The sequence below is a fragment of the Lipomyces arxii genome (assembly GCF_038497795.1).
Source record: "Lipomyces arxii strain Phaff 12-163 unplaced genomic scaffold V1512scaffold_1, whole genome shotgun sequence".
Classification (NCBI taxonomy): domain Eukaryota; kingdom Fungi; phylum Ascomycota; class Lipomycetes; order Lipomycetales; family Lipomycetaceae; genus Lipomyces; species Lipomyces arxii.
The window spans coordinates 71,954-98,339 of NW_027117700.1; the positions used below are offsets into that span (position 1 = coordinate 71,954).

The 26,386-nt window shown below is 42.0% G+C and overlaps 15 protein-coding genes across 15 annotated transcripts; 8 read left to right on the forward strand and 7 right to left on the reverse strand.

The window, feature by feature from the left end:
• Window positions 1–155: 155 nt before the first annotated feature.
• On the reverse strand, window positions 156–4,286 carry V1512DRAFT_255692 (uncharacterized protein). The gene is made up of 5 exons (XM_066914832.1): window positions 4,036–4,286; window positions 3,515–3,867; window positions 3,242–3,463; window positions 3,075–3,190; window positions 156–3,024 (listed from the first exon to the last, which is right to left on the reverse strand). Exons 2-5 carry the CDS (start codon window positions 3,855–3,857, stop codon window positions 241–243), a joined length of 3,465 nt encoding a protein of 1,154 aa, XP_066773911.1. The 5' UTR covers window positions 3,858–3,867; window positions 4,036–4,286; the 3' UTR covers window positions 156–240.
• Window positions 4,287–4,459: 173 nt separating this feature from the next.
• On the reverse strand, window positions 4,460–5,295 carry V1512DRAFT_255697 (ATP synthase subunit F, mitochondrial). Its single transcript, XM_066914833.1, has 6 exons — window positions 5,188–5,295; window positions 4,954–5,060; window positions 4,853–4,904; window positions 4,776–4,802; window positions 4,693–4,723; window positions 4,460–4,642 (listed from the first exon to the last, which is right to left on the reverse strand). Exons 1-6 carry the CDS (start codon window positions 5,248–5,250, stop codon window positions 4,599–4,601), a joined length of 324 nt encoding a protein of 107 aa, XP_066773912.1. The 5' UTR covers window positions 5,251–5,295; the 3' UTR covers window positions 4,460–4,598.
• Window positions 5,296–5,368: 73 nt separating this feature from the next.
• V1512DRAFT_255698 (ETC complex I subunit conserved region-domain-containing protein) lies at window positions 5,369–6,172 on the forward strand. Its single transcript, XM_066914834.1, has 3 exons — window positions 5,369–5,730; window positions 5,780–5,985; window positions 6,034–6,172. Exons 1-3 carry the CDS (start codon window positions 5,478–5,480, stop codon window positions 6,091–6,093), a joined length of 519 nt encoding a protein of 172 aa, XP_066773913.1. The 5' UTR covers window positions 5,369–5,477; the 3' UTR covers window positions 6,094–6,172.
• V1512DRAFT_255701 (uncharacterized protein) lies at window positions 6,150–7,120 on the reverse strand. The gene is made up of 3 exons (XM_066914835.1): window positions 6,440–7,120; window positions 6,327–6,393; window positions 6,150–6,283 (listed from the first exon to the last, which is right to left on the reverse strand). Exons 1-3 carry the CDS (start codon window positions 6,979–6,981, stop codon window positions 6,218–6,220), a joined length of 675 nt encoding a protein of 224 aa, XP_066773914.1. The 5' UTR covers window positions 6,982–7,120; the 3' UTR covers window positions 6,150–6,217.
• Window positions 6,959–8,060, forward strand: V1512DRAFT_231331 (uncharacterized protein). The gene is made up of 4 exons (XM_066913980.1): window positions 6,959–7,213; window positions 7,264–7,477; window positions 7,522–7,618; window positions 7,670–8,060. The coding sequence occupies exons 1-4, from the start codon at window positions 7,158–7,160 to the stop codon at window positions 8,011–8,013; spliced, it is 711 nt and encodes a 236-aa protein (XP_066773915.1). The 5' UTR covers window positions 6,959–7,157; the 3' UTR covers window positions 8,014–8,060.
• Window positions 8,061–8,153: 93 nt separating this feature from the next.
• On the forward strand, window positions 8,154–8,996 carry V1512DRAFT_255706 (mitochondrial 54S ribosomal protein uL23m). The gene is made up of 2 exons (XM_066914836.1): window positions 8,154–8,673; window positions 8,727–8,996. The coding sequence occupies exons 1-2, from the start codon at window positions 8,219–8,221 to the stop codon at window positions 8,941–8,943; spliced, it is 672 nt and encodes a 223-aa protein (XP_066773916.1). The 5' UTR covers window positions 8,154–8,218; the 3' UTR covers window positions 8,944–8,996.
• Window positions 8,997–9,078: 82 nt separating this feature from the next.
• Window positions 9,079–10,723, forward strand: V1512DRAFT_255709 (uridine kinase family-domain-containing protein). The gene is made up of 4 exons (XM_066914837.1): window positions 9,079–9,284; window positions 9,329–9,408; window positions 9,454–9,673; window positions 9,719–10,723. Exons 1-4 carry the CDS (start codon window positions 9,120–9,122, stop codon window positions 10,655–10,657), a joined length of 1,404 nt encoding a protein of 467 aa, XP_066773917.1. The 5' UTR covers window positions 9,079–9,119; the 3' UTR covers window positions 10,658–10,723.
• V1512DRAFT_284325 (P-loop containing nucleoside triphosphate hydrolase protein) lies at window positions 10,655–13,157 on the reverse strand. Its single transcript, XM_066918019.1, has 3 exons — window positions 12,994–13,157; window positions 12,755–12,943; window positions 10,655–12,705 (listed from the first exon to the last, which is right to left on the reverse strand). The coding sequence occupies exons 1-3, from the start codon at window positions 13,111–13,113 to the stop codon at window positions 10,708–10,710; spliced, it is 2,307 nt and encodes a 768-aa protein (XP_066773918.1). The 5' UTR covers window positions 13,114–13,157; the 3' UTR covers window positions 10,655–10,707.
• Window positions 13,158–13,827: 670 nt separating this feature from the next.
• On the forward strand, window positions 13,828–14,415 carry V1512DRAFT_197721 (ribonuclease H-like domain-containing protein; the record flags this gene model as incomplete). Its single annotated transcript, XM_066913167.1, has 2 exons — window positions 13,828–14,053; window positions 14,102–14,415. Coding segments are annotated over 2 exons (540 nt in total), but the record flags the coding sequence as incomplete, so codon positions are not given.
• A 182-nt stretch (window positions 14,416–14,597) lies between these two features.
• On the reverse strand, window positions 14,598–15,796 carry V1512DRAFT_200783 (glutathione S-transferase; the record flags this gene model as incomplete). The annotated part of the gene is made up of 6 exons (XM_066913205.1): window positions 14,598–14,666; window positions 14,714–15,059; window positions 15,108–15,422; window positions 15,471–15,530; window positions 15,581–15,675; window positions 15,725–15,796. 6 exons carry the CDS (start codon window positions 15,794–15,796, stop codon window positions 14,598–14,600), a joined length of 957 nt encoding a protein of 318 aa, XP_066773920.1.
• Window positions 15,797–18,018: 2,222 nt separating this feature from the next.
• Window positions 18,019–19,980, forward strand: V1512DRAFT_288405 (uncharacterized protein). The gene is made up of 2 exons (XM_066918141.1): window positions 18,019–18,917; window positions 18,969–19,980. The coding sequence occupies exons 1-2, from the start codon at window positions 18,065–18,067 to the stop codon at window positions 19,841–19,843; spliced, it is 1,728 nt and encodes a 575-aa protein (XP_066773921.1). The 5' UTR covers window positions 18,019–18,064; the 3' UTR covers window positions 19,844–19,980.
• A 10-nt stretch (window positions 19,981–19,990) lies between these two features.
• On the forward strand, window positions 19,991–21,454 carry V1512DRAFT_255720 (uncharacterized protein). The gene has a single exon (XM_066914838.1). It carries the CDS (start codon window positions 20,024–20,026, stop codon window positions 21,407–21,409), a length of 1,386 nt encoding a protein of 461 aa, XP_066773922.1. The 5' UTR covers window positions 19,991–20,023; the 3' UTR covers window positions 21,410–21,454.
• V1512DRAFT_255721 (5-demethoxyubiquinone hydroxylase mitochondrial) lies at window positions 21,416–22,243 on the reverse strand. The gene has a single exon (XM_066914839.1). The coding sequence runs from the start codon at window positions 22,212–22,214 to the stop codon at window positions 21,468–21,470; it is 747 nt and encodes a 248-aa protein (XP_066773923.1). The 5' UTR covers window positions 22,215–22,243; the 3' UTR covers window positions 21,416–21,467.
• A 100-nt stretch (window positions 22,244–22,343) lies between these two features.
• On the forward strand, window positions 22,344–24,320 carry V1512DRAFT_255723 (uncharacterized protein). Its single transcript, XM_066914840.1, has one exon. The coding sequence runs from the start codon at window positions 22,352–22,354 to the stop codon at window positions 24,185–24,187; it is 1,836 nt and encodes a 611-aa protein (XP_066773924.1). The 5' UTR covers window positions 22,344–22,351; the 3' UTR covers window positions 24,188–24,320.
• A 316-nt stretch (window positions 24,321–24,636) lies between these two features.
• V1512DRAFT_217884 (Leo1-like protein-domain-containing protein) lies at window positions 24,637–26,286 on the reverse strand. Its single transcript, XM_066913613.1, has 4 exons — window positions 25,904–26,286; window positions 25,737–25,854; window positions 25,499–25,687; window positions 24,637–25,449 (listed from the first exon to the last, which is right to left on the reverse strand). The coding sequence occupies exons 1-4, from the start codon at window positions 26,254–26,256 to the stop codon at window positions 24,691–24,693; spliced, it is 1,419 nt and encodes a 472-aa protein (XP_066773925.1). The 5' UTR covers window positions 26,257–26,286; the 3' UTR covers window positions 24,637–24,690.
• Window positions 26,287–26,386: the final 100 nt, after the last annotated feature.

The following is a 26,386-nucleotide window of genomic DNA, read 5'->3' on the forward strand; positions in this document are numbered from 1 at the left end:
GAATCAACATTAAAATATTCAGATGATGTTTCTCATTATTAAAGATTAATTTTACGCAACATTTTTCTGATGTCAAAAGACAATTAAGCTAGACAGTTCAGCTTGTCCCATATATAAATAAAAGCTGCAACTTCGAACAGATATGAAACGAAGTACTTCTAACATGGTCAAGATCTTGATACTTGTGATGTGGCTCTGCCCGGAGTAGCTGTATGCAGCTGTTGCTATTTCAATTTTTGTTCACCCATGATGGGAAGAACGAGAAGACCCACCTCGACTGCCACCCCAGCTATCGCCTGAGGAACCCCCCCTCCGACTTCTGTATGTCTGGTGATGGTGGTAAGACGGTCCCGCAGAACTAATACCAGGAACAGTCACCGGAACTAGAATGTGCTCATACAGACCAGGTAACATGATTTTGTATGCGTTACTTCCTCCTCCGCGTCTCTGCGGGTTAAAAGGATTTGAAGCAGGCGACGCCGATGACACTGCCGACGAGATCGCCCCCACGAAATTGCCAGGAATCTTTTTGGTAAGATGAAATACTTCATTTAAATCATCCAAAGTCTTTCTTGCATTTGGTGAATACTGTGCTAATTTCACTGGACATGACGTTTCGCCAAACGACACGTCAAATGACTCCACTGTGTCTGTAACAAGCCACTGTGATGACACTGTTGCAGCTGGTCGTTTGATTGGCGGTAGTATGGAATCTGAGCTGTCGCCACTAAACGTCGGTTCTGTAATACGCCGGTTCTCACTAGCGTGCGCACCAAGTGTCAGTGCAATCCGCGATTGAACAGTTTCTATTGCACCAATAGAAGGTATACGTGCGCCTACATATCCAAGATGTGGGTTGCCGCTATTTTCAAGTAGACTGCCACCTAAATTGGCACTGTGCATCTGTCGTGGGGATAAAGAGAAGGGACCATCTGAAGCTATCTCGGGAGAGTACTCTGAAGTGTAACTTATACCATTTGACCGTTCAGGATGAGGTAAACTTGCTGTCGGTGCCGTAGAAGGCAAATGCACTTTTGGTTTAATACTACCATTGTCATCAGCCAGACTTTGTACAGACTGTGAAAGCAACAAGTAATCGTCCATCGCTGATCTGCCATCATTGTCCGTCATGTAAATCGATTTTTCTATTCCCTCTCCAAGGTCGGGCAGCATTCCGGCGACGTTACCACTCTGTCTGTGAATTGATCCAAGTAAACCACTTGATACTGTTGACGGGAAAAACTTTGAAAGTAATCGCGATGAAGACGCCGATGACATCGACGGCGCAGCCGAGCTTATCGAGACTGGAGGAACAACTACGTCGCCACTCATTGCGCTCGGTGGAGAAGTGTGATTGCCAGACACTGGTCCTTTACTTGGCGACGACAGTGGAGTGCCAACCGGCGCATGCATGGCAGCAGTTGAGCCGGCCGAACCTGTGCCAGACTTCGCAGCTACCTGGCTTATAGAAGCTGCAGAAGACGTCGCAAGTGGTCGTCTCCAATTTTCAGACAATTGCGCGGGAGTGTTCGACTTCGCACTCCAGTCCGTCGAAGTTGCGTCATGGCTTCCACCGGCGGGTGCGTTAATAAACGGACTTTGCTCCGCACCATCAATAGAGGGGTAACGGCTAACACCACCGACTGGGCCCCATACATTGTCGTTGCCGTTTACTAAACTCCTGACGTACGGAGCTCGTGCGCTCTCATTCAATCCATTGCGGTTCCAGTGGTTAGATCGACCAAGTGTACCTCGTGGCTCGTCCCAGCCACTTACTCCAACTGGGCTTGAATGAGGTGTTGCACTCTTCGCCGCTGTTGCTCTCGCAACTGGGGGCGACTGAGCGGCAGAGGTTTCTGAAATAAGAAACTCAATAGCTGCGGTAACAGAAGCGTCAATACCATCACCTCCGTCTGAGCTGGCTGCAGACTCCTTGCGTCGTCTGGAACTGTTCGAAGCAAGTTGTTTGACGGCAACGACATGCTCCACTTCCGGGAATGCGGTCACTGCATTGCCATCGTTGTGGTCCGAGGCACTGTGCTTTCTCTTTTCATTTTCGTGCTGCTCTGCTCTCAATGCGGCCTCTTCAGCCCGTTTGCGTGCGCCTTCCAGACGTTCTTGCTCTTGCTTTTGTTCTTCCTCTTTGCGTCGTCGTGCATTCTCAATAGATTGCTTCATTATCAAGTCTTGCCGTGCTGTGATATGGGGTGGTCTGCTCGGTTCAGCTTCCTGTTGTGGCTGACTATGTTGCAGTCGAGGAGACAAACTTGAATCTTGATCACGACCATCTGGCAATACTTCTAAAGCACCGATATCCGCATTGTGAGTTATTGACAGGCGCCTGCGACCTCCAGAACTGATACTAGAAGACCCTCTTCGTGGCCTTGAGGTATCATCTTCAGGTCTATCTTCCCACCGACCTGTACGGGATATAACCCCAACAACCTTTTGCGGTGAATGCGCCGACTGTGTTGGCATCTGGGGTCGTCTGGAACTGAATGATTTGCGACGAACAGGTTCAATGAGCCCAGAACGATCATTGAATAACTCCGGGCCGTGTCCCTGTGGCCGATAGCCGTATGAACGATCAAATTCCAAGTCTGAAAATCGATCTCGAGGTAGCACAATAGGTGGTCTACTTCGAGCATCTTGTGACGAGTAGTGCTGACTAGAATCTGGTGCAAATTCGCGTCTATCGGAAATCTTGCCTCTGTTGAACTGATCTCCTTGTTGCAGAGAACCGTCAACAATTTTGGATAACGGGGTGGACTGGACATGTGGTATAGGAGCCCATGGTGAATGTATCGCAGGATTTGAAGCCGCATTGATGGAATCTTCTGCTGGATCTGTTCTGCCGATTGTTGTATGTCCACCATGATCAGAATGTCCATCTTTGACAGTGTCATTACTATGAGAGTCCACGTTTGCGCCAGACTGTTCTTCTTTGTGCAGGGTGTGAGTGAGAACCATTTTAGTACCATCGCCGAATTCGATGGTGTCGCCCCAGTCGTCATCGTCATCGTCCTGGTCCAAGTTAGATAAATTCAAAAAACTGTGTACAAAGTAAGACTTACATCGTCCCATTTAGTTTCTCTGCTACCATCAGCAATGCTCTGTGTAAGGTGAATTCCGAGCTTTTTCAACTCTTCTTCTGTGAATTCTTTTTGATTTTTGATAGTTGTAGTGGCAGCTGGTGAGAAGTATAAGTTTCGACTTCAAATAGAAAATGCATAGAACTCACCTTTTTCTTGTTTTGTATTCCATACATGTTGAGAAAGTGAACGAGACGACGATCCAGAGCCCGCATTTGCACCGGCACTTCCTGGCCTCGGTGAAGTCGACATATCTCGCCGCAAAGGGGCCAATGTGAATGCACCAGATGCGGTTGATAGTTTTGGAGTTTTTCTCAATTTTGCTGCATGAGTCATTAATTGGGCTGACTGTTGAGATGTCGCTGCATTTGCTACCCACAATTAGAACTTCATACTGGCTGTATCTTCAAACAACAAAATACCTTTTTCGGATGAAGCTTTTGATGTTACAGTTGTAGCTTGCAATTGGCGAAACATTCCATTAAGAGACTGCGGTTTGAAAGATTTTTTTGCAGTTGATACTACTTTAGCAGCAGTAGTAACAGGACTTGATGATTTGATTTGATTTAAACTCAGTGACTCTGATATTATTGTAGCCGGTCCTGTTGAAAGTGAGGCCTCATCAGATTCATGAGTTGAATTGTCATTGCTTATGCTAGAATCGCTGACTATAGTTGGATCAGCGTTAGATCCAGCGGTAGCACTAAGTGGAGGCGATGCCGATGGATCTGCCGATTGATTCTCCGAAGAATCATTGCCATCCATAATACTACCACTAAAGATAAGTCAGTATGGGTGCATATAAAAAATATTGCAAGATCTTGACGTAACAAATTAGAAATAATTAGTTAAACTGAACGCGGTAAAGAGTAATGACTTAATATATAAACAACATACAATTGACTCTCATAGTCAAAATCAATAAACAAAAATTATGCAATACCTTTATATAGCAATTAAAGACAGACAGTGTTGATAGTGCGGAGGGCAAAGCCTGCCTGCAGCAAAGAAAAATGGACCTTTTTGAAGGCTATATCAGAGATCAGGCCCAAATTGTTTGATGGTACCTTAGTAAGCAAATAAATTATTAATATATAAAAAGCACAACAAATCTGAATTATTGAAGGCTTTTTAAAAGAAATGGCCCTTTTTTTTAGGTGGTGAAATTTGGAGGAATTTTGTTGTGATTTCAATCAGTCAAAATTGGCTGAAACCTCTTGACTTTTATCGTATTCACAGCGTGTAGTAGTAGCGTGTCAATGTATATCCTTTACTATACAACAATAATCTATTATGAATGAATGAATGAACGAGTAAATAAATATTATAATGATAATTACAGTATTTAAATTTTTTTATTACGAGGTAATTGCACTTTGATTAACACGGGTCATAAGTAGATAGTCATAGACCTATATATTATACTAACATATTCTCACTCAATATAAAGACATTTTCATGTAAAAATAGCATAACTTCAAGTAATATTATATTATGTCTGTATACTTAATGATGCTCCTCACCCTCAGCGCTGTGCTTATGGTGCTTCACTATGATAGCTCAGTTAGTTACATCTATATAGGCAGTTGATAAAACTTACGGTGAAGCTGATAGTCGAGAGTATATGAAATCTGCTCAGTAGTTAGTTTGGAATATCGCAATTGCCCATCATTAATATCATACAAGCCAAACAACAAAGATCAAATGGACCTGACTTAGTTAGAACCACTTCATCCACTGAATACTCTCGTTAAACATACCAGCGGGACACCGGAAGCATTGTCACCGTCAAAGTATCTGGCAGCATATTTACTATATAACATTAATAACTATTTAACTGTTCACTACTATGTAAACATACCCAAGAGGTCCTCTGCGAACTATAGCAGGAGCCGGTCCACGCGGAAGTCCTTTATAGAATCCGACGACGCTTGTGAGTCGCTTTGCGCCAGGCGCAGCTCCGAGGTTCTAATTGTGTTTATTAGTAAATACACTTTTAATTGACGATATAGTATCAAAAGGCCGGAAATAATCATGTAGAATCATCCGGGCCCAATAAACAGCCAAGACTTGTGCCTATCAAATGAACACATACCGAAGCTGAAGCAATCTTAGGAGGAATAAGAGTAGATAATTGACGTCTGAGAATGAATGACATTTTGACTTATTCGAATTGATAAATGCTCAAAACTGAACAAGTTTCGATACTTCAAGGGAAAGCAAAACCACGTTCCGGCTGGTGCACATTGAGTTGGTGCAGTTATTCCACAAACAAAGCACAAACTGTTCTTCATGATTTTCTCCAGCCAACCAAATTCAAGATTGACTTTCGCAGTACGGAACTGCTCATTACCACTTACCACCCATTAAAATTACTACAAAGCAATGGCCAGCATACGCTCATTTGGTTTGGTGTCGCTATTGGCGGCAAGGCGATCTGTTTTGCAGTGTACTCGTACTGCTGTATTCTCAAGACTCAACTCGACTGGTGTCACTCCAACTACAACTGAAGAACCCTCTGAATTAGAAACTTTGAAGCGATTCGATCTCATTAGCGGAGCTCCTCCTGAGCTTGCTAATAAGAAGCTTGTGAGAATTTATCAGCGAGCAAAGTCTGCTACGCAAAGTGGAAAGCATGGTATGCTTCATAGTTATTTTTCGGAACCTAGTCCTAACCGGTCATTTAGATACTAAGCCATGGAGATTAGATTGGGACATTGATCAGAAAGAAAACAGATGGGAAAACGATGTTATGGGTTGGGGGAGTAGTGGAGATTACATGCAAGCGACTGAAATCAAGTTTAAATCACAGGAAGATGCTGTTCGATTTGCTACCAACCAAGGATGGGATTATTACATTCAAGAACCTCACAAACGAGATTTTAAACCAAAGGTAATCAATGAAGAATATATTACGTTAATAGACTCTAACATATTATAGCAATACGCTACAAATTTTTTACACAGTTCCGGTCCATTGAAACATATCAGGACAAAATAAACATCAACCAATGCACACTCGGTTAGGAAGGTCTTTTGTATGAGTAGCTTTTTACATAAATAAAGATAATTTTACATTATTGTCCAGATCATTCAAAGTAAATTTTATATACATGAGAGACTTTTCAAAGACCGACCAAAAATGACGGTGCAATCTCATAATTTATCCGTACTGAGTTCGTGTCAAATGCCTATTATAAGTTATTGATGCTCACATCTATATCATTCAAATACCTCAATATGTAACTCAATAAGAACCCGTTTCCTTGAACCGGCAAATCTTCGGTATTCTTCAGATACACTATAGAGCGTTAGACTGATAATTAGAATGACCAGTTGTACAATACCTAGCAAGATTCCACTTCTGAACCCTTCGCAAACAACCAATCACTGTTCCAGTCCGATGTCGTCCCATTCCGCCGCAAACTAGTAACGGATAGTTCTCCTTTTGGGATATTATCTCTAATGCCCTCACAATCGAGCTTTCTGGCAATTGATCCCATGGGTTTGTAGATCTTCCTGTTTTACCAGACACTTTAGACGGAAAATCCACATCTTGTTCATCATTCTCAACATCTGCCTCACTTTCTATACCTAAATGATACACTTTAACTCCAGAATTCTTCATAAACGTAGTGAATGCCTCTGAAGGGTCCTCAACCTCCAGCCAAACAACTGCTGTTAACCGTAAATCTGCTATAAACGGAAAATTAATCGGAGTTGGTTGCCCTGATCGATACAGCTGATCTTCTACAGGACAGAAATTCAGAGGGGGTACTAACTTTTGGAATGGAGGATGCTGAAGTGTTGCCATTTCTGATGCCGTACTACTATTAGTAGACGAAGGCAAATTCGAGTCAAAATCGTCTTCATTGATATCGTCAGCCATTATGTACTTAAATAAACTTGAACTTCTCTAAAGTATGAATAGATTGTGTTCATAGATTCGATTCAAGTTCACGATTGACTGGGAGCATCTCCTAAAAATATAAAGTTTCAGCCTTCACTCAACCCTCGCTCGAGCTTGTAGGTAAAATCAAGCGGACTCCTATAATTGACTGCAAAATGGCAGAAGAAGGGTCTCAAGAAGATGTGCCAAATGCTGTTACTCCTTCAAATACGTATGGAAATATGTTATTATATTAATCTAGTTATACTGATCGCTATTTAGACTATACATAAAGAATCTTGATGAGAATGTTAAGATCCCAATCTTAAAGGAGTCACTGGATGCTGTTTTTTCTCCTTACGGTGAAATATTAGATATCATTGCTCACGGAAATATTCGGATGAGAGGACAGGCATTTGTGGTGTTTGAAGACCCGAAAGTTGCTGAAACTGCTATGGAAGAGGTACAGGGATTTGCTTTATTTAAAAAACCCATGGTATGCTTCAAATGGCTCTACTTTGTATTATATTAACCAACCAGACGATACAATTCGCTCGGTCAAAAAGTGATGCCATTGTCAAGAAGGAAGGAGACGAGGCATACGAAGAACACAAACGATTACGGTTAGAAGCGAAAGGTAAGACAGAATGATACACAATTCGGCGCAAATGACTAACACAATGAACAGAAAAACGAAAGGCTGAAGAAGAAGCTGCTGCAAAGAAAAAGAAGAGATCAGGAGGTGCGCTTGCCTCGGGACGAGCAAAGAGACCAGCTGGAATACCAGACGAATTACTACCTCCAAACAAGATTCTGTTTTTACAAAATTTACCAGACACTATTACCGCAAATCAGCTCACAGAAGCTTTCGAGAAATTTCCTGGTTTCTTCGAGGTTCGGTTGGTGCCTGGACGAAAAGGTATTGGGTTTGTGGAATATGAAGCTGATGAGAATGCTATTGCAGCTAAAGCGGGCACAACCTCCTTGCTTTTTGATGAGAAGAAACCTAAGATCACTTATGCACGCAGATAGACCATATTATATTGTACTATAATCTATTATTCGTTTGTCAATAGTAAACTTATGTGCGCAGATTATTTAATGTAACACAATACCCTTCTAATGTCAGCTAAAGCATACAGTTTCAAAATTTGTCGTCGACTGTAATAATTGTACAATTCGGCTGACTCGGTGAAACAATCTATACGGACAATAATAGCATTCATAATAGATTGAAATGCCGCGCAAGGTGCTTCCAGACTTACCGTCAACTTCAGTGTTGCGACAACTCTACTATTACCAGAGCAAGCCGCCGTCTAAGTTCGCTCCTTCCAAAAAGCAGCTAGATACTCAACATAGACAGCAAAAGTTGAAGGAACGGGAGAAAGTGCCAATAAGAAGAACAAGCCTTTTCCGTCTCGGACATACAGAAGTTCATTTTCCAAATCAATTTGTCACTCTTTTACGGCCATTTGAATCTGATTACAATCCATACCGGGCAACATTCAAAGTACCGCTAACTTTCAACAAGTTCGACCTGCGAGATTATTTGCATAACATCTACAGTTTGACTGTTAAAGACGTCTACTCGAATCTGAAGGTCAATCGTACAAAGCGGACGCTAATGAAGTTCATGACTGTTGAAATGGAGGAACCATTTGTGCATCCTCCATTACCAGAATCATACGAAGCGTAAGTTGAATATCTAAGAATCGATTGAGTTTATTGAACTAACCCCGTTACAGGTGGAATTTGACATCTAGTGCTGAGGTAGTAAACTACGTTACCGAGGCTTCATATAGATATGGCAGCTCGAACATGAAGAACAAAGTGTTCAAGGCTTTTGAAGGAATCGGCCAGCCGGAGTTCCCCAAGGTCAAGCCGTACACACCAAAGAACGCTGCAAGAGCCTTGCTCAAGAAGTCGCGGCAGGTTGATGCTGCGTTTGATAGTACCGACTAACATGTATATACCACGGAATACCGTAAAATGTAATATATTCATATACTTAGTTATATCGTATTGTACTGTAGTAGTCACCAAATGCCCGAGTAAAGAGGTGATGATGACCCCTGAATGCACTATCAAAATTCAAGCGGAATCATTTCGGTTCAGTTACGCTGGACTATGCCGACTGAATGAACACAATGTCTTGTGAACCATTACAAACGTCTTTGGGGTCGCTCTCAAAAGCATCTAGTGGATATCTTCCGCCCTGGAGTCGACCACATATTATTGGCATAGCAGGTTCAAGTGGTAGTGGAAAGACTAGTGTTGCTTCTCAGATCATTAAGGCATTAAATGTTAGTTTCAGTATCGCTTTACCTGACAATTGCTAATAAGAAAGGCACCTTGGACTGTTATCCTGTCCTTTGACAACTTTTACAAACCTTTATCTCCTGCGCAAAGGCAAAAAGCTTTTGCAAAGTAGGTCAATTCTACGCATTTAGTCACTGAAGCTAAGTTGAACAGTGAATATGACTTTGATGCACCTGAAGCTTTGGACCTTGGTTTACTAGTCGATGTTTTATTGGACTTAAGAGATGGGAAAAAGGTAGAGGTTCCCATATACTCTTTTTCTGAGCATAATCGAACCTCTGCAACAACGACAATTTATGGTGCCAATGTGATTATTCTAGAAGGCATTTTTACACTTTATGATCAAAGAATTCTTGATCTACTGGACCTTAAGGTGGTTTATTCTTTCAGTTCTTAAAGATATAGGCTGACATGACAGGTATTTGTAGATACAGACTTAGATATATGCATGGCTCGCAGATTACGTCGAGATATTATTCACCGAGGACGCAATTTAGAAGGTGCGATAAAGCAATGGTTTGGGTTTGTGAAACCAAATTTCGAGCGATACGTTCTTCCGACCATGCACGAGGCTGATATTCTTGTTCCACGAGGGTTGGACAACGTCGTTGCGATAGACATGTTGATCAAGCATGTTCAAAGAACCCTTACAGCCAAGAGCTTGTCCCATCTTGAACATCTTAGTAAACTTGCTGAAGACCAGACTGTTTCTTATGTGAAGGAAAACATTGACATCAAATCTTTGCCTAACGTCCGCGTTCTGGCCCAGACGCCACAAGTCAAAGCAATGCATACTATATTGTTTAATCGTGCTACCTCAAGAGACGATTTTGTGTTTTATTTTGAACGATTAATGGATCTACTCATTGAGACTGCTATGGAGTTTTTACCTTACAAGACGAAGACAGTCACTACTTCAACAGGATTGAACTACACTGGCCTTGCTCCGGCCATGGATACTTGTGCGGTTTTAATATTAAGAGCAGGCGCTTGTTTTGAAACTTCTCTACGGCGTATTTTACCCGCCATTGCACTTGGTAAAGTGTTGATTCAGTCAAACGCTCGGACCGGTGAACCGTTTTTGCATTATTTAAAGCTGCCCTCTGATATTGCTTCCAAGTTTATTCTGCTCGCAGACGCGCAAGCAAGTACAGGCGCAGCTGCAATCATGGCAATCCGTGTTTTGCTGGATCACGGTGCAAAACTGGAGAACATTTGTTTTATTACATACATTGCTGACGAACACGCGGCTCTATGCCGTATTCTGGGCGCATATCCTGGCATCAAGATAGTTGCTGGAAAGATTGACGATAAAATTGGGCAGAGATTTATAGACAAGCGGTATTTCGGAACGTAAAGCAGAAACATATCATGTAATTATAAATACATTTAAAACTATTGAATACATCACTTATTTGCTGACATGAGCCTGAGTGTGAGAGACTCAAGATCATCCAAAGTAGTAGGCTGGGCGATTTCCATTTCTTGCGTCTTTGCCCGTTTTGTCTTGCCCTCTTCCTCAAACCATTTCTTTCGCTTTCCGCGGTCCTTCTGTACCGGCGCTTCTTCCTCAATTTCTTCGACGCCCTCTTCCGACTCGCTGTTTTCGCCAGCCAGCTCGCGTTCGAGCCGTTCTTTCTGGCGTCTCTTAGCTTCTTTCCGCTTAGACCTTGCAACTTCCTTGTCCAAAACGTCGATCTCTTGCATCCGAACTTCTTCTTTGGACAAGAATTCGGCCTTCTGGTCTTCTGCTTTACCATGCTTGTTAAAGTCTTCTTCTTGCTCAAACTCGTACAACGCATGTGAATTTCCGTCATCGTCGAATAGCAACTTAGTTGGGTTAGACTTGTGTTTCAACATCGCCTTCTTTGACAAGGCTGCCTTTGCTTGACGTCTAGACACTGGGCCATCTTCAATGCCAATTGGCAAAACAGGTTTAAACCCAGGCTCCTGCAGATTCTTTTCATCTGTACTATCAGAATCACTGTCATCAGAAAGCTTATGATTATGCCGTTTGATAGCCATGAACCCATCGTCATCTTCCTCGCCGCCTGCTTTCTCGTCTTGAATCATATTCATGTAGTGATTCGACAGTACGTTCTGATTTTGACGCTCAAACATACGGTCGTACTTCGTTCTAACCTCAGCCTTTGCTTTCATGTCGTGACCACTCTCGTCGTCATCAGAGACCGCTGACTGAGATGCGTTCTTGCGCTGCTTGGCTTGATTTTTGGTTTGAAATTTGATCTGAGGAGTACCGGGGAGACCGAGGCTTTGAGCGTACTCTTCGAATGGAATATCGTCAAACTTAAAAATCTCTCTATCCTTTTGAATAAACACGGATCGGCAGTACGAGACAAATGCCTTTTGACCAAGATACTTGATTTCGGGGCTTTTGAAGCATAAAGCTTGCAGATCAGTTTTTATTGTTCTCTTCTTTGATTCTTTGATTGTGATCTTTTCAATCGGCACCTTCTTTGCAGCAAGCCGGGCCAGCATTCCTTCAGATTCAGACAGAGTAAGCATTAGAAGTGAGCGACCGGTAGATTCGAATCTAGCTGTCCGTCCAACTCGATGAATGTATGTGTCCGCATCTTCAGGCGCATCAAGTTGAACAACCCAGTCGATTGCAGGAAAATCAAGCCCCCGCGCGGCAATGTCGGTGCAGAACAAACAAGCGTTCTTAGATTCGGAAAAGCGGTCGGTGACGTCTATACGAGCGGCTTGCTTCTGACGTCCGTGAAGATGCATGAGTGGGATACCCGGATGCAAAGTCTTAAACGTTTCAAACAGAAATCTGACTTGCTTGGATGACGAAGCAAAAACTAGTATTTTTGCTTTTAAATGAGTCTTTACAAATCCAAACAAAGTATCAAGCTTTTCTGGCAGCGGAGAAATCACATAGTACTGTAGGAGACCAGATGGTGTACTTGCTGTAGATTCCTCATGAGCTGAAATGTATTCGGCGGTCTTTGGTGACAAACTTAAACGCGCTAGATCTGATACTGTCTGTGTTTGTGTAGCTGAGAACAACAAGGTCTGGCGCTCCTTAGGCAAATGTTGGACAATCGCATCAATCGTTTTGCGAAATCCCATATCTAAAATCCGATCTGCTTCGTCTAGCACTAACATTTTCAGATTACCAGTTTCAAATCCAGCAGCTTGGTCCATATGTTGCAGTATACGGCCAGGTGTACAGACAAGAATATTGAGTCTAGATATCCGATCGCGCTCCACTTGAACGTCTTTTCCTCCAATAACCAATCCTGCAGAAAAAGAATGTGCCCGTCCAATTTTACGCAGCACATCAAAAATCTGAATTGCAAGCTCTCTCGTTGGTGAAACCACTAATGCTCCCAGCCCATCATACTGTGTCCACTGATTTCGATATAGTATTTCCAACAGCTAAATGACAGTAAGCAACAAAACAAGAAACATAAAAATATGTACATACTGGCACCAAGAATGCTATAGTTTTACCACTACCGGTCTTAGCAGCTCCCAATATGTCTCGACCTTTGAGCGCACTCGGGATTGCTACTTTTTGGATATCTGTGAGAGTAGTAAAGTGCGACTGTTTTAGCCCAATCGCAGTATTTTTAGAAATAGGAAGATCATCAAACTTGCTTGCATCCTTGGGTGCCTAGTTGTCTGGTCAGAACATACTGGCAAAGTCAAACAGTAAGGACATACAAATGCAGCAACTCGAGTAGCCAGTTCTTTCAGCTCGTTCGCATCACGTTCTCGTCGTAGTTGTTTCTCGTTCGCTTTCTTCACAAAAGTTTTTTTCTTGTTTGGCCGTCGATCTGCCATTCCTTGGCTGCTATATTTGCTTGAATTCCAGGATGATTTTCGGCACCGAAAATTTCTAATATTCCGTTGCAATAGAGTTTTTAGGGGCTCGCAGGTTTCCTCCCAAGGATAACTTCAGTCTTTGGCTTATATATTTGAACTCAATAGATATATGTTTATAATGAGAATGTCACAATTTAGAAAATTTGGATTTATTTACTACGATATTGAGTGCTGAAGTGCAACTGAAGGTGTAGTACTTAGCTTGCTTATGACAAGCCCATTCTGGAGTAGCGTCTAAGAACTCCCAACTAAATTTTCAGTATTCGCGAAATAGAACGAACAAGTTTATTTGCACAGAAACACAAGATACTATAGTTGATCCAAAGATTTGCAATGACGACAGTTTTGTCATCAAATTGGTTAGCACTGAAGAAGTCTCAAAACAAAGGAGAAGATTCAGTAAAGCATACTTCAGACCAAGGCAGATCAAGTAAATTGAAACGCAAACGGCCAGGAAAAGATAACCAAACGGAACTGAAGAAGGTTAAAGTCAATGAAAAATCTAGCAAAAATTTATTAGAATGGGCGGAGGAGAATGATATTCCTGTTGAAGATTTGGAGCAGGCATATGGCAAAGAAAAAGTCTATGGTTCAGCGACTACGAATTTATTTGCAACTTTAGATGGTGGTCATATTTCAGGATCGAGGTCTAAATTCAAAGCATCATTGGTTCGGTCTATTGAAATTGAAGAAACTAAAACAGAAATCGGAAAATATGTGTCATTGGATTGTGAGTTTGTTGGTGTCGGACACGATGGAAAGAGATCTGTTTTGGCGAGAGTGTCAATTGTCAATTTTTATGGTGCAGTTGTGCTTGATGAGTTCGTGAAGCCAGAGGAAAAGGTCACAGACTGGAGAACTTGGGTTAGTGGTATAAGGCCATCGGACATGCAAAATGGTTAGTATGTCGGATTGAGCGTAAACAAAGGTCTAATCACAAATCTAGCTAAGCCATTCAAAGAAGTTCAATTTAAAGTCGGCGAGATTTTAAAAGATAGAATACTTGTCGGTCACGCAATCAAAAACGATTTGAAAGTTTTATTGATTTCACATCCCAAGCGTATGATCCGTGACACGTCTCGGCATCCTGAATTTCGCAAACTTGCAAAGGGGAGATCACCGGCACTAAAGAAGCTGGCAAAAGAGTTTCTAGGTATTGAAATTCAAGGTGAAGAGCACTCTTCAGTTGAAGATGCCAGGGCTTGTATTTTACTGTTTAGAAAGTACAAAGATGATTTTGAGCGACTGGCCCAATCTAAAGGGAAGCTGACGCGCAAAGGCTAGAGATAATTTTAAAAAGCATTTCAAATATAAATTCAACAAATTTGAATGGCGTTTATGTTTTGAGTGAAAAAGTGATATTGATTCATATGTTGCAAGGCTAATTGCAGATCCACGAAGTTTTTCGTAAACCGTTTGTGTGCAAAGTAATCGTGTCGCGTTTATTTCGGCTCGATGTCTGGAATCGGTCCAACAGGAGTAATCGAGTATGGATTAATTTGGAGATGGCTCTGTGCATTGTCAGATCAATCTATCTTAATCCGCTAATGGGTCATACCTTTGTATAATGTTTCTTAATGTGTTCAAAATTTGTAGTCTCCTTAAATCCAGGAATATCCCAGTACAGGTTTTTAACCCACTTGTGGAGTTCAGGGTAATTGTGACGGATGGTTCCAATGTTGCATTTGAAATGTTGGACGTAGACAGGATCGAATCTGATGATTGTCGTGTAGAGTCTAATGTCCGCCTCGGACAAAACATCACCAAACAGATACGGTCCTGTGGACTTAGCCAGGACCGTCTCCAGTCTGTCTAATGACTTGAAAAGTTGCACGACATGCGACTCGTACACTTCTTGCTTAGTAGCAAATCCAGACTTGTAGACACCGTTGTTGACAGTGTCACTAAATCATTTTAGTACCAATTCACCTATGCAACTGAAGAGAACTCACTAGACCCACTCGTTCAGGTCATCAATATCTTTTCGAAGCGCTTTAGGGTAGTAAGTTACACCTCTGTACTTTTCTTCAATAATGTCATCGAATTCCTCGTTGAACATGCGAATAATCTCTGAGGATTCGTTATTGACCAAGCTATCAGTCTTTATGTCCCAGAGTACGGGTACAGTGAAGCGTCCAGTGTAGTCTGGGTTCACTCTGAAGTACAATTCACGAATAAAAGTCGAGTTATGGATGTGGTCCTTAGTAGCTCCAGGTGTAGTCTCGGAAAATTTCCAGCCCATTTCTCCCATATGCCAATCAACAACACTAAACTTGATGAGCAAACACAATTATATCAAGGTAATAATGACAAACCTGAGTCCGATAATGTCCTCTAATCCTTTCAGTTTTCGCACAATTGCAGTACGATGAGCCCTTAAATTCTCAGTATTTCTATCTTTCACTCAAACTCGACTGAAGCATACCAAGGACAAGCCCAACTGATGTACAAATGATATCTATTTGCTTCAGGGGCATATTGAGCACCGGGTTCCTTTGATACTGCATTTCTGAACACAGACTGAATTTGAGTCACTAGTTGTTCATATCATCAACAACAAAAAGCATACAGGCTTGCGTCTAAACTCCCCATCCTCGCTGCTCCACTTAAGAATCTCTGCTTCTCTAGTTGCGGTAGTCATTGTTGCAAACTGGTAGGTTGTCAGTATTGTGCTAGAATCACAAACATTTCTCTAATAAACATGCATTTAGCTTCGGCTGATTAGCTTCGTAAAATGTCGATTGGCGACAGGATTGCAATTGAAGTATTTTTTCAAATCGTATCTTTGTGTGGAGTTGCAGACGAGACCGGATCATTGCTCGTTGAAATAGTCCATGAGGGTTAGTGCCGACATTTTAGCGAGGTCGTTAAAACCCTATGACCGATGATTGATCATCCTAACCTGGTTGCGCTTACGCTATGTATCATGTTTATGAGTAAAATAATATCGATTATAAATTAGAACATTTTAATTGTTCCGAAGATTATTAATAACTAGTAGATGATGATGATTATTTTTTGATGGCTGAAAAACACGATCAGTCGGAGGTTAGTCAGCACTTACACAAAACTGAGTAAATAGCTTGCCGTTCCGGGTAACTCAGCAGACCGCCGACGTCATAATTGTACATAATATATTTGTCAAAATGAGATCCGAGTTACGTCCAACCATTAATAAGAGAACTTCTTGTTTGTATTATAACTTAAAGATGTCAGTCAGATATTGTTGACTGATGATGATTTATTATCAAGTATATCTCAATTTCATCACTTCAAACTTGTCTGAAAGCAAATTCTGTCTTTACTATTAATTCCAATGTTTCTCATACTTTTACCCATCAACACGGACTCTATTATTTCAGATTATTGCAAACTTGAAAAGTTTTCTTGCTTAGATTATACGACTATGAAGCTTGGTTAATGTCAGTGGTAATTGCAATTTCGCCATTGCAAGTTGTACAGGAAAATTTGCTTTGCAAAAATTTTACCATTTAAGTATGCTGTATTGCTTTTAGCCAATATAAGTTTTTTTTTGGATTGAACTATTCGCTACATCATGGAATTTAGAGTTGAAAATCATCTTATTGTTGACTCCGTACGCACGGCGTACGCTCAAAGCAGCCAGATATATTAGGGTTAGGGCGTTTGAGCTATATTCCAATATTTTGGCCGTTGATGATTGTTGCACGGCAAATACACAAAACCAGATTTCAATTATTCGGTTTGTTTCAAGTTGGACTAAGTCACGCTCGTTTTTACACCGCACTTTTTGCTTGAATTTAACTCTATGTAACTGGATTCTTGTGATTTTTGCTGCCTGTCCTTTTTGTAATAGTATAACTACGGTAGGTTCATTCTATAAAATCTTGTTAATTCAGTCTAGTTGTGCCTAGGTACTTTGTGTTTTCCGCTGATACAAACAAGTTTCTGAGTGTATATGAGAAACTATTATTGACAACTGCCATGAAGGCGAAAGTGGGAGGATGATGAAAATGAAACACCGTAAGGTGTTGCAATTGTGTGCTGCACCGTTATGCAATGCTGAGTGTCAAGATTGCATTGAAGATAGCAGAAATGGACCACAACTGAGGTGAGACTGTGTAAATCCGGCCTAATATTTTTAATAAGCATTGTGGTAAGGTTGACACACTGGTGGACCAGAATCTGGACAATGATAGTATAGAGCGGCGATCGTTGAAGTTTTTAAACGCTAGAATGGTATGAATGCATCGAACCTTGGATTTAGTGAGACCGTGAGACTTACATGTTCAAAGCAGACTAATTAGGGACAACTCCAGGATTGAAAGGCAAACAGTCTGAGCTTTGATTTTGGGATCATCTACTGCTTTTTAATGTCTCTGTAGGTGGGGATTGGGTAGAATGGCTAACGAGAGCGCACTAGTATGCACAATGGTGATGCTATTAGCCTCTTCCAGCGGCGTTTCAGTAGCAAAAATTTGTCACATTCTGTCTTTAGTTTCTACTAATTCCCAGAGGCAACGCCAAGTCATCATTACTTTTTTGTAGGGGTTTAAACTATCTTATTGATAGCCGTAGTATACTGGCGTTGGGGAGTTAGTTAAGGGAAAGTGAGATAAAGTGGTTTGGCTGACAGTCTTTGCACATACGCACAATTATGGACAGCTGGCTCTGCGTTACTGACTCGCTGTCTTTACACTACTACTGCTGAAATATCAAACTGTCGACTATAATAATTTGATCTGTAGATATGGATGATGCAAATTTTGAGTTCAACCATCCTCAGTACTTACAATAATAATTCAAGCCCAGTGGAAATTTTTGACACAAAACCCATGTAGTCTACCCCTGACTAAATTATATTTTGTCAATTCCGACTTTTCATCTTGAAAGCATTACTTGTGAATTGCTTGTATTTCATATATTCGCAATGAGAAAATTTCAGAAATTGCTTATTCGGTTACCTGCTTTATTTCAGGCTAGTCGTCGCACCATTTTCACCGGAAGGAAACAGCTCAATATCAATGACCCAGAATTTGTAACTCTCGACCGTGAAAGCGAAAAAGACCGAGATGTAGTATTTAAATATAACTGGGGATCATGGGTAAGAAACGACTCTATAGAAAAGCGCAAACGGTACACACCGTTTAAGCTTAGTGGAGTCTCAGAAGTCGTTAAGCGTGCTCGGGACCAGGCTTCGGACTTGAGGGTAGAATCTTTGGTCAGTCTAGCCGAAGGAAAGCATCATCGCATCTTTTTAGTTGATATGAATGATGGTGCACAGTATATTCTTCGCATTCCATATCCGCTGGACTATTCGAAAGCTGCCCGGAGGGCGAGAGTACAGTCTGAAGTTGCGACAATGGACTTCATGAGAAAGAAGCGGAACATGTTGATTCCGGAAATTATCTCCTGGTCTCCTACCGCTGATAACCCATTAGAACGTGAATACATTCTGATGGAATATATTGCGCCAGACAGCAAGGGCCGCCAGATGGAAACGTTAATGCAAAAGTGGGATCCTATCACGGAAGATGTTCATCAGCGAGGCGCTGTCTTGAGAGTGATTGTTGACTTATTGGATGACGTGCTCTCTACAAAGTTCAATGCTTTTGGAAGTCTTTATTTTACGGAAGATGTGTGTCCCGAGCTGCAGAACAACTTGCCTTACGAGAACGAGACTGACAAAGAACTGGTTGATAGATGGAGAATTGGGCCCACGGTCGAAAAGAAATTCTGGCAACCGGGTATCAATCAAATTGACTCGGTTGACCGCGGCCCATGTATGTCTATGTTTCGCAGAGTGGTGAGAGAGATTCTAATTGCTTGAACAGGGTATACACCTGCTGATTATCTGGCCGCCACGGCCAACGCACATGTGACGGCATACACGAATCTTTTGAAAGATCGATTTAGTGTCTCACCTGAGTTGTACAGCAAACTGCCACAGTGGCGTAAGGCATACGAGCAGTATGCAAAGTTAGCACCGAGACTTATCCCGGATAGTGTACCCCCAGATGCACCCATTCTGGCACCCGTTCTCTGGCACCCAGATATTGACCCATTAAATATATTGGTCAATTCGCAGAATGAGCTTACCAATTCGGATGCGCCGTTCACGTCTGCGTATTTGCTCGACTGGGAGGGTGCTTGCATCAAGCCATATATGTTTCATGGTGCACCAAAGTTTATCGAGTACACGGGACAGAAAATTTACAATATTGATGACGTTGAAGGTTTTAACGCTTTTTCCGATCGTGTAAAAGCTCTCGTTCTATACATGGTGGCCTCGACACTCAACGAATACACGTTTGAGCATTTAATCAACAAAGAGCTACCAACGTTAATCAATGCTTATTCGCCAAATGCGAAGTTGTTGCGTGAACCTTATAAAGCTGCTATGAGAACTGATTATCATTTTGAACCCCAAGAAATTGTACAGTTTGAGTCAGCCCTACTTAAAACTCAAATTAACTGGCCTGAATTGACAGCTCACGGTCTTATTTCACCGGTTGATTACACTGAGGATGAGGCTGCAAGGATCGAAAATGAAAGGAAAGAGTTTGAAGAGAGAGTGACGACAGAAATTCCGTTCTACTCTACAAAAGGTTGGGCACCTCAGAACGTGTTTGAAGATGCGGTAAATAAAGGAGAAATCGTCCGAATAGAAGGCGGAGATTACATTCTAAAATCTGCAGAAAAAAAGTGATATAATGAATGGCGTGTACATAGCTAGTTGTGTGATAAGTCGAAGAATGTCAAAACAGTCTTTCCATAGTAAATCTAAAGTTTCGATGTGCGGCTGAAAGAACGAGCGGCTCAATTTTGTCAAAAATTGAAGATGTCAATGGAATTACACTAATTGAACAACTGCTTGTATCTAAACAACATGGAATCTTATAATGACTTAGAGAAATATCTTTTAGGAACAAGTTTGAGTTCACCTCCAGATAGGGATGACTTGCAACCGTTAATCGACAACATTCGCTTCGCTTTGATACCTAAGTTCGGGGCATTGGCTGTTATTTGGCCAGGAATCTCTCAGGTGCTCACGTATCGCAGTTTAGCACAAAGTACAATCGTTAGTTTAGTAGACGATGTGATTAAGCCAATGTGTACGGCAAAAGTTATGACATGGATAGAAGTTAGGGAAGTGATCGGATCGGCTGAAGCACTGGTTGGTGCGGTTAGATCAGATACGCTTGCCAAAGTAAAAGAAGCTTCGCTTTCTTTTTTGTCATTATACGACTTTTCAGAAGGACAAGATGACGGGGTCATAGTTATTCAAGATACTGTGTCATTGCTAGGCATAGAAAAGCTACAAGAAGGCGTGGTGACTGCGCTAGAACGTGCGCTTGAACAGTTTCTAGGGGCAAATTCTGCTGTTCGACCAGTGTTAATCAAGGCAGCACTAGATTTGAAAGTTGCAAATGAAACCTCTGCTGTTATAATATCTCGGATCCAAGACTTAATGTTGAAAATAATAGACAGCAGTGGTGCTCAGGGTGTCGATGATATTCCGGATCAGTTGCTACGATATACAGTTAAACAAGATGACGTACTAGCAGAGCTTATGACGATGCAGTTTTACGAGTCTTTGTTAGATCTTTATTTGCCTCCGCTAATATTCCTTAAGACTAGACAAGAGTACTTTGATATTGCAAGTATTTACCAGTCGTCTGACTCGCTAGGACTGGAAAAATCGGCTTCAGCTCGCTCACTGGGACGACTGAGTCAGGCGAGAACTGAGCTGTTTGCCGAGATTGATCACAGTCTGGCGATTGTAAAGAATCTGACTGTAAGAGACGAAACCGATCGAAAACTGCTGGCTTTGATACCTGGGGACTACCTCGCAGAGCACAACAGTCAATTGATTCGGAGTTTTCCAGTTGCTACAGCTACGTTACTACCAATACTTTGCAACTGGTGTAGTTCATATGACGCACTTGGATTGTTAGACTTAACAACGGCCAAACTGACAAAGCTGCCTGTGCCAGAATTACTTCAAGTCGGAAGAGCTTTAGCCATGTCGCCGGCAGGTACAAAAGCGCTAGCCACGATGCCTGGAGTAATGGAGATTTTGCTTGATCGTCAGGGACGATCTGGCTACGAATTGATGAGATTGCGCGGGGACATTGTTGATGCCTTGGCTGAAGATGCAAATTACGAGATTCTGGGTGAATTTTGGTATACCAAGGTGCGAAACGAACAAGCCATCGGTCACTGGGGTGATGGGGGTGAAGTCAAGGTCGATCTGATGGATAGCGCGGCATAGTAGGATGTTTACGGTATATACTAATTCACTAAATTGCACAACATATATTTACATCAGTTCATATCTTTTCTGCTACCCATACCGCTGCTCGACATCCGCCTTTAATAGTTTCTGTTAAAAGCCTATATGGCCGAGCTTGATGAGCGTCGTTTTCAATAGCAGTGTCCAAATGTTCCAACTCGTCATTTCGAAATTTTGTAATTGTTTTACATAACTCTTGCAATTCCGCACTAGAAGATCTATAGGGTGATAATGCAGCATCTCTTTCTAAAAGATCAACAAGATCTCGCAGTTGATGATTATAATGTCCACCAATGACAGTTTCAACAGCAAGAGTGCAGGCCATTGCGGCTTCCTTTCCCATGAGGGCAGTACCAACCCCTAGTCCATAAGCTGCAACCTTCCACACAGGTGATAGCAAAGACGGTCTAACTCTGTGATTTACTTGTAATTCATTGAATGTCTTGTGATGGTGAATTTCCTGATCCCACATATGCTGTATCAAAGGTGCAAGGTCGGGTCGAGTTCGCTTGAACACCACGTGTTGCCCTGAGTAAATCAAATCCGCACCTAGTTCACCAGCTTGATCAACACGAATAATTCGACTCAGTAAACTCTTTGTTTCTGGAGAAAAAGGCGGTAGAGGCTTATATTCTTCCGCATTATTACGAGGAGATGCGAGATCAGATGAATCATCTTTCGATGAAGTATCTGTTGAATTCAACCTGCAAGAAGTAAACTGTACGACTCTACTTTGTAATTGCGTAGGTACGGTGCGACGACTCAGTATTCGTAAACACGGCATCTTGTGGAGAGAACTGCAGTGTAGAAATGCCGTTTAGTTCGCCAGATCAGTCCATCTCTACTCACTATTTCAGCCGCACGATCTTTAAAATTAATTCCTTGAAGACCCTGATTGAAATTTAAACGACTTAAAACACAATGAGTGTCAGTCATGGCCCTCCAATAGCAATTGTTTATTTTTCAGAAACGGGAACGGCGCACTCTCTGGCAGATCGCTTACGTCGAAAACTACTGAGATTACATTTTCGTGCAACGATACTTGACGCCGAGGAATTGGCTAAAGTCACATCTCTATTGTTCACGTCTAGTCGTGACAGAGAACGACTAATAGTGATCTTTTTATGTGCTACGACAGGAAATGGAGAGATTCCAAGGCATGCGAGGCGGTTGTGGAGATTTATGCTGCGCAAGAAACTGACTGCACAATCATGTTTTGGTCTAGAATTCTCTAGTTTTGGTTTGGGAGATGCTTCCTACGCTAAGTTCAATTGGGCGGCGAAAAAAGTGCACAAGAGAATGCTTCAACTTGGTGCAGTGGAAATCTGTATGCGTGGGGAAGGTGATGAATCTGCTAGTGGTGGTATAGAGCATGCCTATTCGGAATGGGAGCTTACGCTCTGCTCATCCTTGCTAAATCTGTATCCTATACCAGAAGGCGTCGATGCAATTCCTGACACTGTATTATTACCTCCAGAGTTTAGCGTTACTGTTTTATCAGATCTACCTCCAGCGCCAATCACAGATGAGGCTGCTTTGTTGAAGTCAAGAGTAACATCAACGGTAAAATTGGGAACAGTTGGACGAAACGCTCGAACTACGCCTGCTACGCATTTTCAAGACACGCGCGAGTTTGTCCTTACGATTGAGGGCACAATCAGCGATCATCCTGAACTTATTCCCGGTGCGACTCTATTGATCTATCCCCAAAACGACTCTGCTGCGGTGGCGGCTTTAATCTCTTCTCAAAACTGGGACAGCATAGCAGATTTGCCTCTTTCTGTATCGCCCTCTGTTCTTCGTTGGGCCACAGCAAAGCCGTTGACTTTGCGTAGCATGCTTACGTATCATCTCGATTTTACTTCTGTTCCACGAGCAACCTTTTTTGAAGTCCTGTGCTATTTTTCAAATGGAGACGAGCAACAAGAAGAAAAGTTACGGCAGTTTGCCGACACGGGTAACGAAGAGTATACACAAGATCGATATGATTACGCCGATCGACCACGCCGGTCTATTTTAGAATGTCTGATGGAATTCGAGTCAGTCAAGATACCGGTTGAGTATCTTTTAGAAGTTTTTGGCGAGCTGCGGCCTCGTCAATTTTCAATTGCTGGGTTCCAAGAGAACAAAATAGAACTCCTAATTGCAATTGTGAAGTACAGGACTATGCTCAAAAGAATTCGTCAAGGGGTTTGCACGCGTTATGTGTCAGACCTTAAAGTAGGAGATCATCTGCTTTACGAGATATCTCCGCCTCAAGCGAAGACTCCATCTTCTGATACGCCTGTTTTACTTATTGGCCCTGGTACTGGTGTTGCTCCACTTCGATGGCTGCTTATGAATAGAATGAAATCTAGCAGCACTTCGTTGCTTGTCTTTGGTAATCGGTTCAGAAATGCAGATTGGTATTACAAGTCTAATTGGAAGTCAATTGATAACGAGATAGAGTCTACGGATGAGAATGGGATAGTCACGATTACTGGAGGAAATTGTACTGTCCATTGCTGCTTTTCTCGCGACGGCAACAAAGTCAAATACGTACAGGACGTACTTTCCCGACAGGACATCTCTGCGTCAGTCGCGCAGATGCTTGTAAAGCAAAACGGATATGTTTGGGTGTGTGGAAGTAAAGGGAAGATGCCCAGAGCAGTCAGAAATGTGATAGAAGCTGCAATAGACCGGATACCAGGATATAGTGGACAAGCTGTGGTGGCTGAACTTGACAGGCAGGGACGATACGTGGAAGAGACGTGGTAGCTTCATGCAATGATTTTTGAACTGCTGTTGTATATACTGATTTGATGACAAAGCACCCCTTTTGGGTTTGAAGTGCTAAATTTTAGCATTCAAAATGTTATTACTTTAATAAAAATTGGATCCTTATAGACTATTTCAATTGGGTAAATCAGATTAAATGGTGGCGTATTTTACTTCATATTTAAACTCTCTGATATTGTCCCCAACCCTAATGCAGTACGCCTACGAAATTCGTACGAACCTTTGCGCCACCATCTACGCCATGTACTTGAATATGGCAAGAGCTTTCCTTTGGTCTTTCGGCTAGCCAATAAAGGCAGAAGCTACTTTTTGGAACTATTCTGCGACGGTGTTGGTTTCTTGAAATGATACTTTCGCGCACACTAAGCAACTTGCTGTCACCTGTTACATAATCTTGCAACAAGCGACAATCATTGTCACAAAAGAATTTATGTTTACTTGTAAACTTAAATAAAATACATAATCGCTTACATAATAATACATTAATCATCGCCGTCCAAATCACGCCTCCGCTTTAAATCTTTAGACCGCCTAGGAACTTCAAGCTCGTCGTTGTCATCGCCGGTAAATTCAGCTTCTTCCTCCTCTTCATCATCTTCTTCCTCCTCATCGTCAGAGTATTTATTTTGCCGCCCTCTGCTCTTATATTTATCTGCGCCAGCTTTCTTTACCTTTTGTAATCTTGCAGCAGCAGCCTCATCTTCATCTTCGTCGTCGTCAGACACAACAAAGTCATCTTTCTCGTATCTATCATTTGCAGCATAGCCCATTCCGTCGTCGTCGTCGTAATTTCTTCTGCCACCTGGCCCTCGTTCTCCGTCACCTGACTGGTCAATAGCACCTGAACCGCGGTCATATCCATACCGTGCCACTCTTTGTTGTCGCTTGCTGTCCAATTTTTTGCGTGCGCGAATCTTACTCTCTTCAGCTTTCTCAGCATCTCGTTGCATCTTTTCTGGATCTTCAGTAGTGGCAATGTCATTCACACTGCGAACCTTCATATGACCGCGAGCAATGGTGTCTATTAGCATCTGATGAGTGGCAGACGATGTGGATGTTGGTAACAGCTGTACCGAGTGTGCAATCTTAGTCTGAAACTGCACGATTTCATGATTATCATGCGAGATTGCAAGATATGTGTCTGTGACCGGCTTGCTAATGAAATCAAAAACTTCACCTCCAAGTTTTAAAGAATACGAGCCATCGGACCACTTGATCACTCTAGCATTGGATTCAATTTTCTATAAATTCAAAATTAGTAGTCAAAACGCCAAAAATTAAAAATCGTACAATTATACCAGACAGATCCTTTGTGTATCTCCATCTGATCGTGTTTGAAACTTCTGCTCTCAATGCTCTTCTCTGTGCCATCGCCATTTCATCTTCTCCTTTTATATTTTCGGCCAAGTCGATGTACGAGTCAGGATCAAAGCTATGATAATCAAAGCTCAAAAAGTTAGGCACACGCATGACGTCAACCTAATTTAAGTCAATTGGTGAATATCAGACTTACTAAAAGCAAACTGACCTCTTTTGCTTGTCCATGTAATGATAAGTATCGCGGCATAGTAATTTCCATTTCCTGCATCTCAACTGTCTCAAACTCTGGGTGCTCCTCTTCTTCTTGATCGTATCGATTGTAATAGCTGAGCCACTAGTTAGCTCAATCTAGCAAACAAAATCACCTGAACGCACCTTTGTCTTTCGGGTTCATTATCAGATTCTCCTCCAAATATATCATCCTCGTCCTCTATAAAACTTCGAGCAGGGCTTGTAGATCTTGCTTGACTCGCATCTCGCATCGCAGAATCACTATCATCAAGTCCTAAATCACTCTCTGCTTCATCATCTTCTTCGACACGGGCTTTGCGAATAGCCGGAGGCGGTGAAGTAATATCTTCGTCAAACAAGCCACTTAGATCTTGTTGTTCCTGTCGTCGCGATGCGGCAATAGATGTTGGTTGCCGCGATAGGCGGTCAAAGCCATCAGGCATTTCCGCTCCAGATCCTACACCTACCGGTGTAGCACTGTGCGATACTGAAGACATTATTGTTCTGTTATGGCTGCTTCTCTCACGTCGATGATGTGAGTTGAACTACTGTCTTGTTTCAAGGGTTTTGTACAATACCTGGCTTGTATCGGCACAATACCCTCGACAAACTCTATTTATACAATAC

What these genes read in the sequence shown, in the direction of transcription:
- V1512DRAFT_231331 (XM_066913980.1), top strand. Translation starts at nt 7,158, where the DNA reads ATGGCAGAAGAAGGGTCTCAAGAAGATGTGCCAAATGCTGTTACTCCT. An exon ending in GCTGTTACTCCTTCAAATAC is followed by an intron (nt 7,214 to 7,263) that starts GTATGGAAATAT and finishes ATCGCTATTTAG; the next exon opens with ACTATACATAAAGAATCTTG. An exon ending in ATTACGGTTAGAAGCGAAAG is followed by an intron (nt 7,619 to 7,669) that starts GTAAGACAGAAT and finishes CACAATGAACAG; the next exon opens with AAAAACGAAAGGCTGAAGAA.
- V1512DRAFT_255701 (XM_066914835.1), bottom strand. Translation starts at nt 6,981, where the DNA reads ATGGCTGACGATATCAATGAAGACGATTTTGACTCGAATTTGCCTTCG. An exon ending in CAGAAGTGGAATCTTGCTAG is followed by an intron (nt 6,394 to 6,439) that starts GTATTGTACAAC and finishes AACGCTCTATAG; the next exon opens with TGTATCTGAAGAATACCGAA. An exon ending in TTATTGAGTTACATATTGAG is followed by an intron (nt 6,284 to 6,326) that starts GTATTTGAATGA and finishes AACTTATAATAG; the next exon opens with GCATTTGACACGAACTCAGT.
- V1512DRAFT_288405 (XM_066918141.1), top strand. Translation starts at nt 18,065, where the DNA reads ATGAGAAAATTTCAGAAATTGCTTATTCGGTTACCTGCTTTATTTCAG. An exon ending in CTCGGTTGACCGCGGCCCAT is followed by an intron (nt 18,918 to 18,968) that starts GTATGTCTATGT and finishes TTGCTTGAACAG; the next exon opens with GGTATACACCTGCTGATTAT.
- V1512DRAFT_255721 (XM_066914839.1), bottom strand. Translation starts at nt 22,214, where the DNA reads ATGCCGTGTTTACGAATACTGAGTCGTCGCACCGTACCTACGCAATTA.
- V1512DRAFT_284325 (XM_066918019.1), bottom strand. Translation starts at nt 13,113, where the DNA reads ATGGCAGATCGACGGCCAAACAAGAAAAAAACTTTTGTGAAGAAAGCG. An exon ending in CTACTCGAGTTGCTGCATTT is followed by an intron (nt 12,944 to 12,993) that starts GTATGTCCTTAC and finishes CCAGACAACTAG; the next exon opens with GCACCCAAGGATGCAAGCAA. An exon ending in CTATAGCATTCTTGGTGCCA is followed by an intron (nt 12,706 to 12,754) that starts GTATGTACATAT and finishes ACTGTCATTTAG; the next exon opens with CTGTTGGAAATACTATATCG.
- V1512DRAFT_255697 (XM_066914833.1), bottom strand. Translation starts at nt 5,250, where the DNA reads ATGTCATTCATTCTCAGACGTCAATTATCTACTCTTATTCCTCCTAAG. An exon ending in ATGCTTCCGGTGTCCCGCTG is followed by an intron (nt 4,803 to 4,852) that starts GTATGTTTAACG and finishes TAACTAAGTCAG; the next exon opens with GTCCATTTGATCTTTGTTGT. An exon ending in TGATCTTTGTTGTTTGGCTT is followed by an intron (nt 4,724 to 4,775) that starts GTATGATATTAA and finishes ACTACTGAGCAG; the next exon opens with ATTTCATATACTCTCGACTA.
- V1512DRAFT_255698 (XM_066914834.1), top strand. Translation starts at nt 5,478, where the DNA reads ATGGCCAGCATACGCTCATTTGGTTTGGTGTCGCTATTGGCGGCAAGG. An exon ending in TACGCAAAGTGGAAAGCATG is followed by an intron (nt 5,731 to 5,779) that starts GTATGCTTCATA and finishes CCGGTCATTTAG; the next exon opens with ATACTAAGCCATGGAGATTA. An exon ending in AACGAGATTTTAAACCAAAG is followed by an intron (nt 5,986 to 6,033) that starts GTAATCAATGAA and finishes AACATATTATAG; the next exon opens with CAATACGCTACAAATTTTTT.
- V1512DRAFT_255723 (XM_066914840.1), top strand. Translation starts at nt 22,352, where the DNA reads ATGAGTGTCAGTCATGGCCCTCCAATAGCAATTGTTTATTTTTCAGAA.
- V1512DRAFT_255709 (XM_066914837.1), top strand. Translation starts at nt 9,120, where the DNA reads ATGAACACAATGTCTTGTGAACCATTACAAACGTCTTTGGGGTCGCTC. An exon ending in AGATCATTAAGGCATTAAAT is followed by an intron (nt 9,285 to 9,328) that starts GTTAGTTTCAGT and finishes CTAATAAGAAAG; the next exon opens with GCACCTTGGACTGTTATCCT. An exon ending in TTGATCTACTGGACCTTAAG is followed by an intron (nt 9,674 to 9,718) that starts GTGGTTTATTCT and finishes CTGACATGACAG; the next exon opens with GTATTTGTAGATACAGACTT.
- V1512DRAFT_255706 (XM_066914836.1), top strand. Translation starts at nt 8,219, where the DNA reads ATGCCGCGCAAGGTGCTTCCAGACTTACCGTCAACTTCAGTGTTGCGA. An exon ending in TTACCAGAATCATACGAAGC is followed by an intron (nt 8,674 to 8,726) that starts GTAAGTTGAATA and finishes ACCCCGTTACAG; the next exon opens with GTGGAATTTGACATCTAGTG.
- V1512DRAFT_255720 (XM_066914838.1), top strand. Translation starts at nt 20,024, where the DNA reads ATGGAATCTTATAATGACTTAGAGAAATATCTTTTAGGAACAAGTTTG.
- V1512DRAFT_255692 (XM_066914832.1), bottom strand. Translation starts at nt 3,857, where the DNA reads ATGGATGGCAATGATTCTTCGGAGAATCAATCGGCAGATCCATCGGCA. An exon ending in AAAAGCTTCATCCGAAAAAG is followed by an intron (nt 3,464 to 3,514) that starts GTATTTTGTTGT and finishes AATTGTGGGTAG; the next exon opens with CAAATGCAGCGACATCTCAA. An exon ending in GAATACAAAACAAGAAAAAG is followed by an intron (nt 3,191 to 3,241) that starts GTGAGTTCTATG and finishes ACTTCTCACCAG; the next exon opens with CTGCCACTACAACTATCAAA.
- V1512DRAFT_217884 (XM_066913613.1), bottom strand. Translation starts at nt 26,256, where the DNA reads ATGTCTTCAGTATCGCACAGTGCTACACCGGTAGGTGTAGGATCTGGA. An exon ending in AATGAACCCGAAAGACAAAG is followed by an intron (nt 25,855 to 25,903) that starts GTGCGTTCAGGT and finishes CTAGTGGCTCAG; the next exon opens with CTATTACAATCGATACGATC. An exon ending in TACATGGACAAGCAAAAGAG is followed by an intron (nt 25,688 to 25,736) that starts GTCAGTTTGCTT and finishes GACTTAAATTAG; the next exon opens with GTTGACGTCATGCGTGTGCC.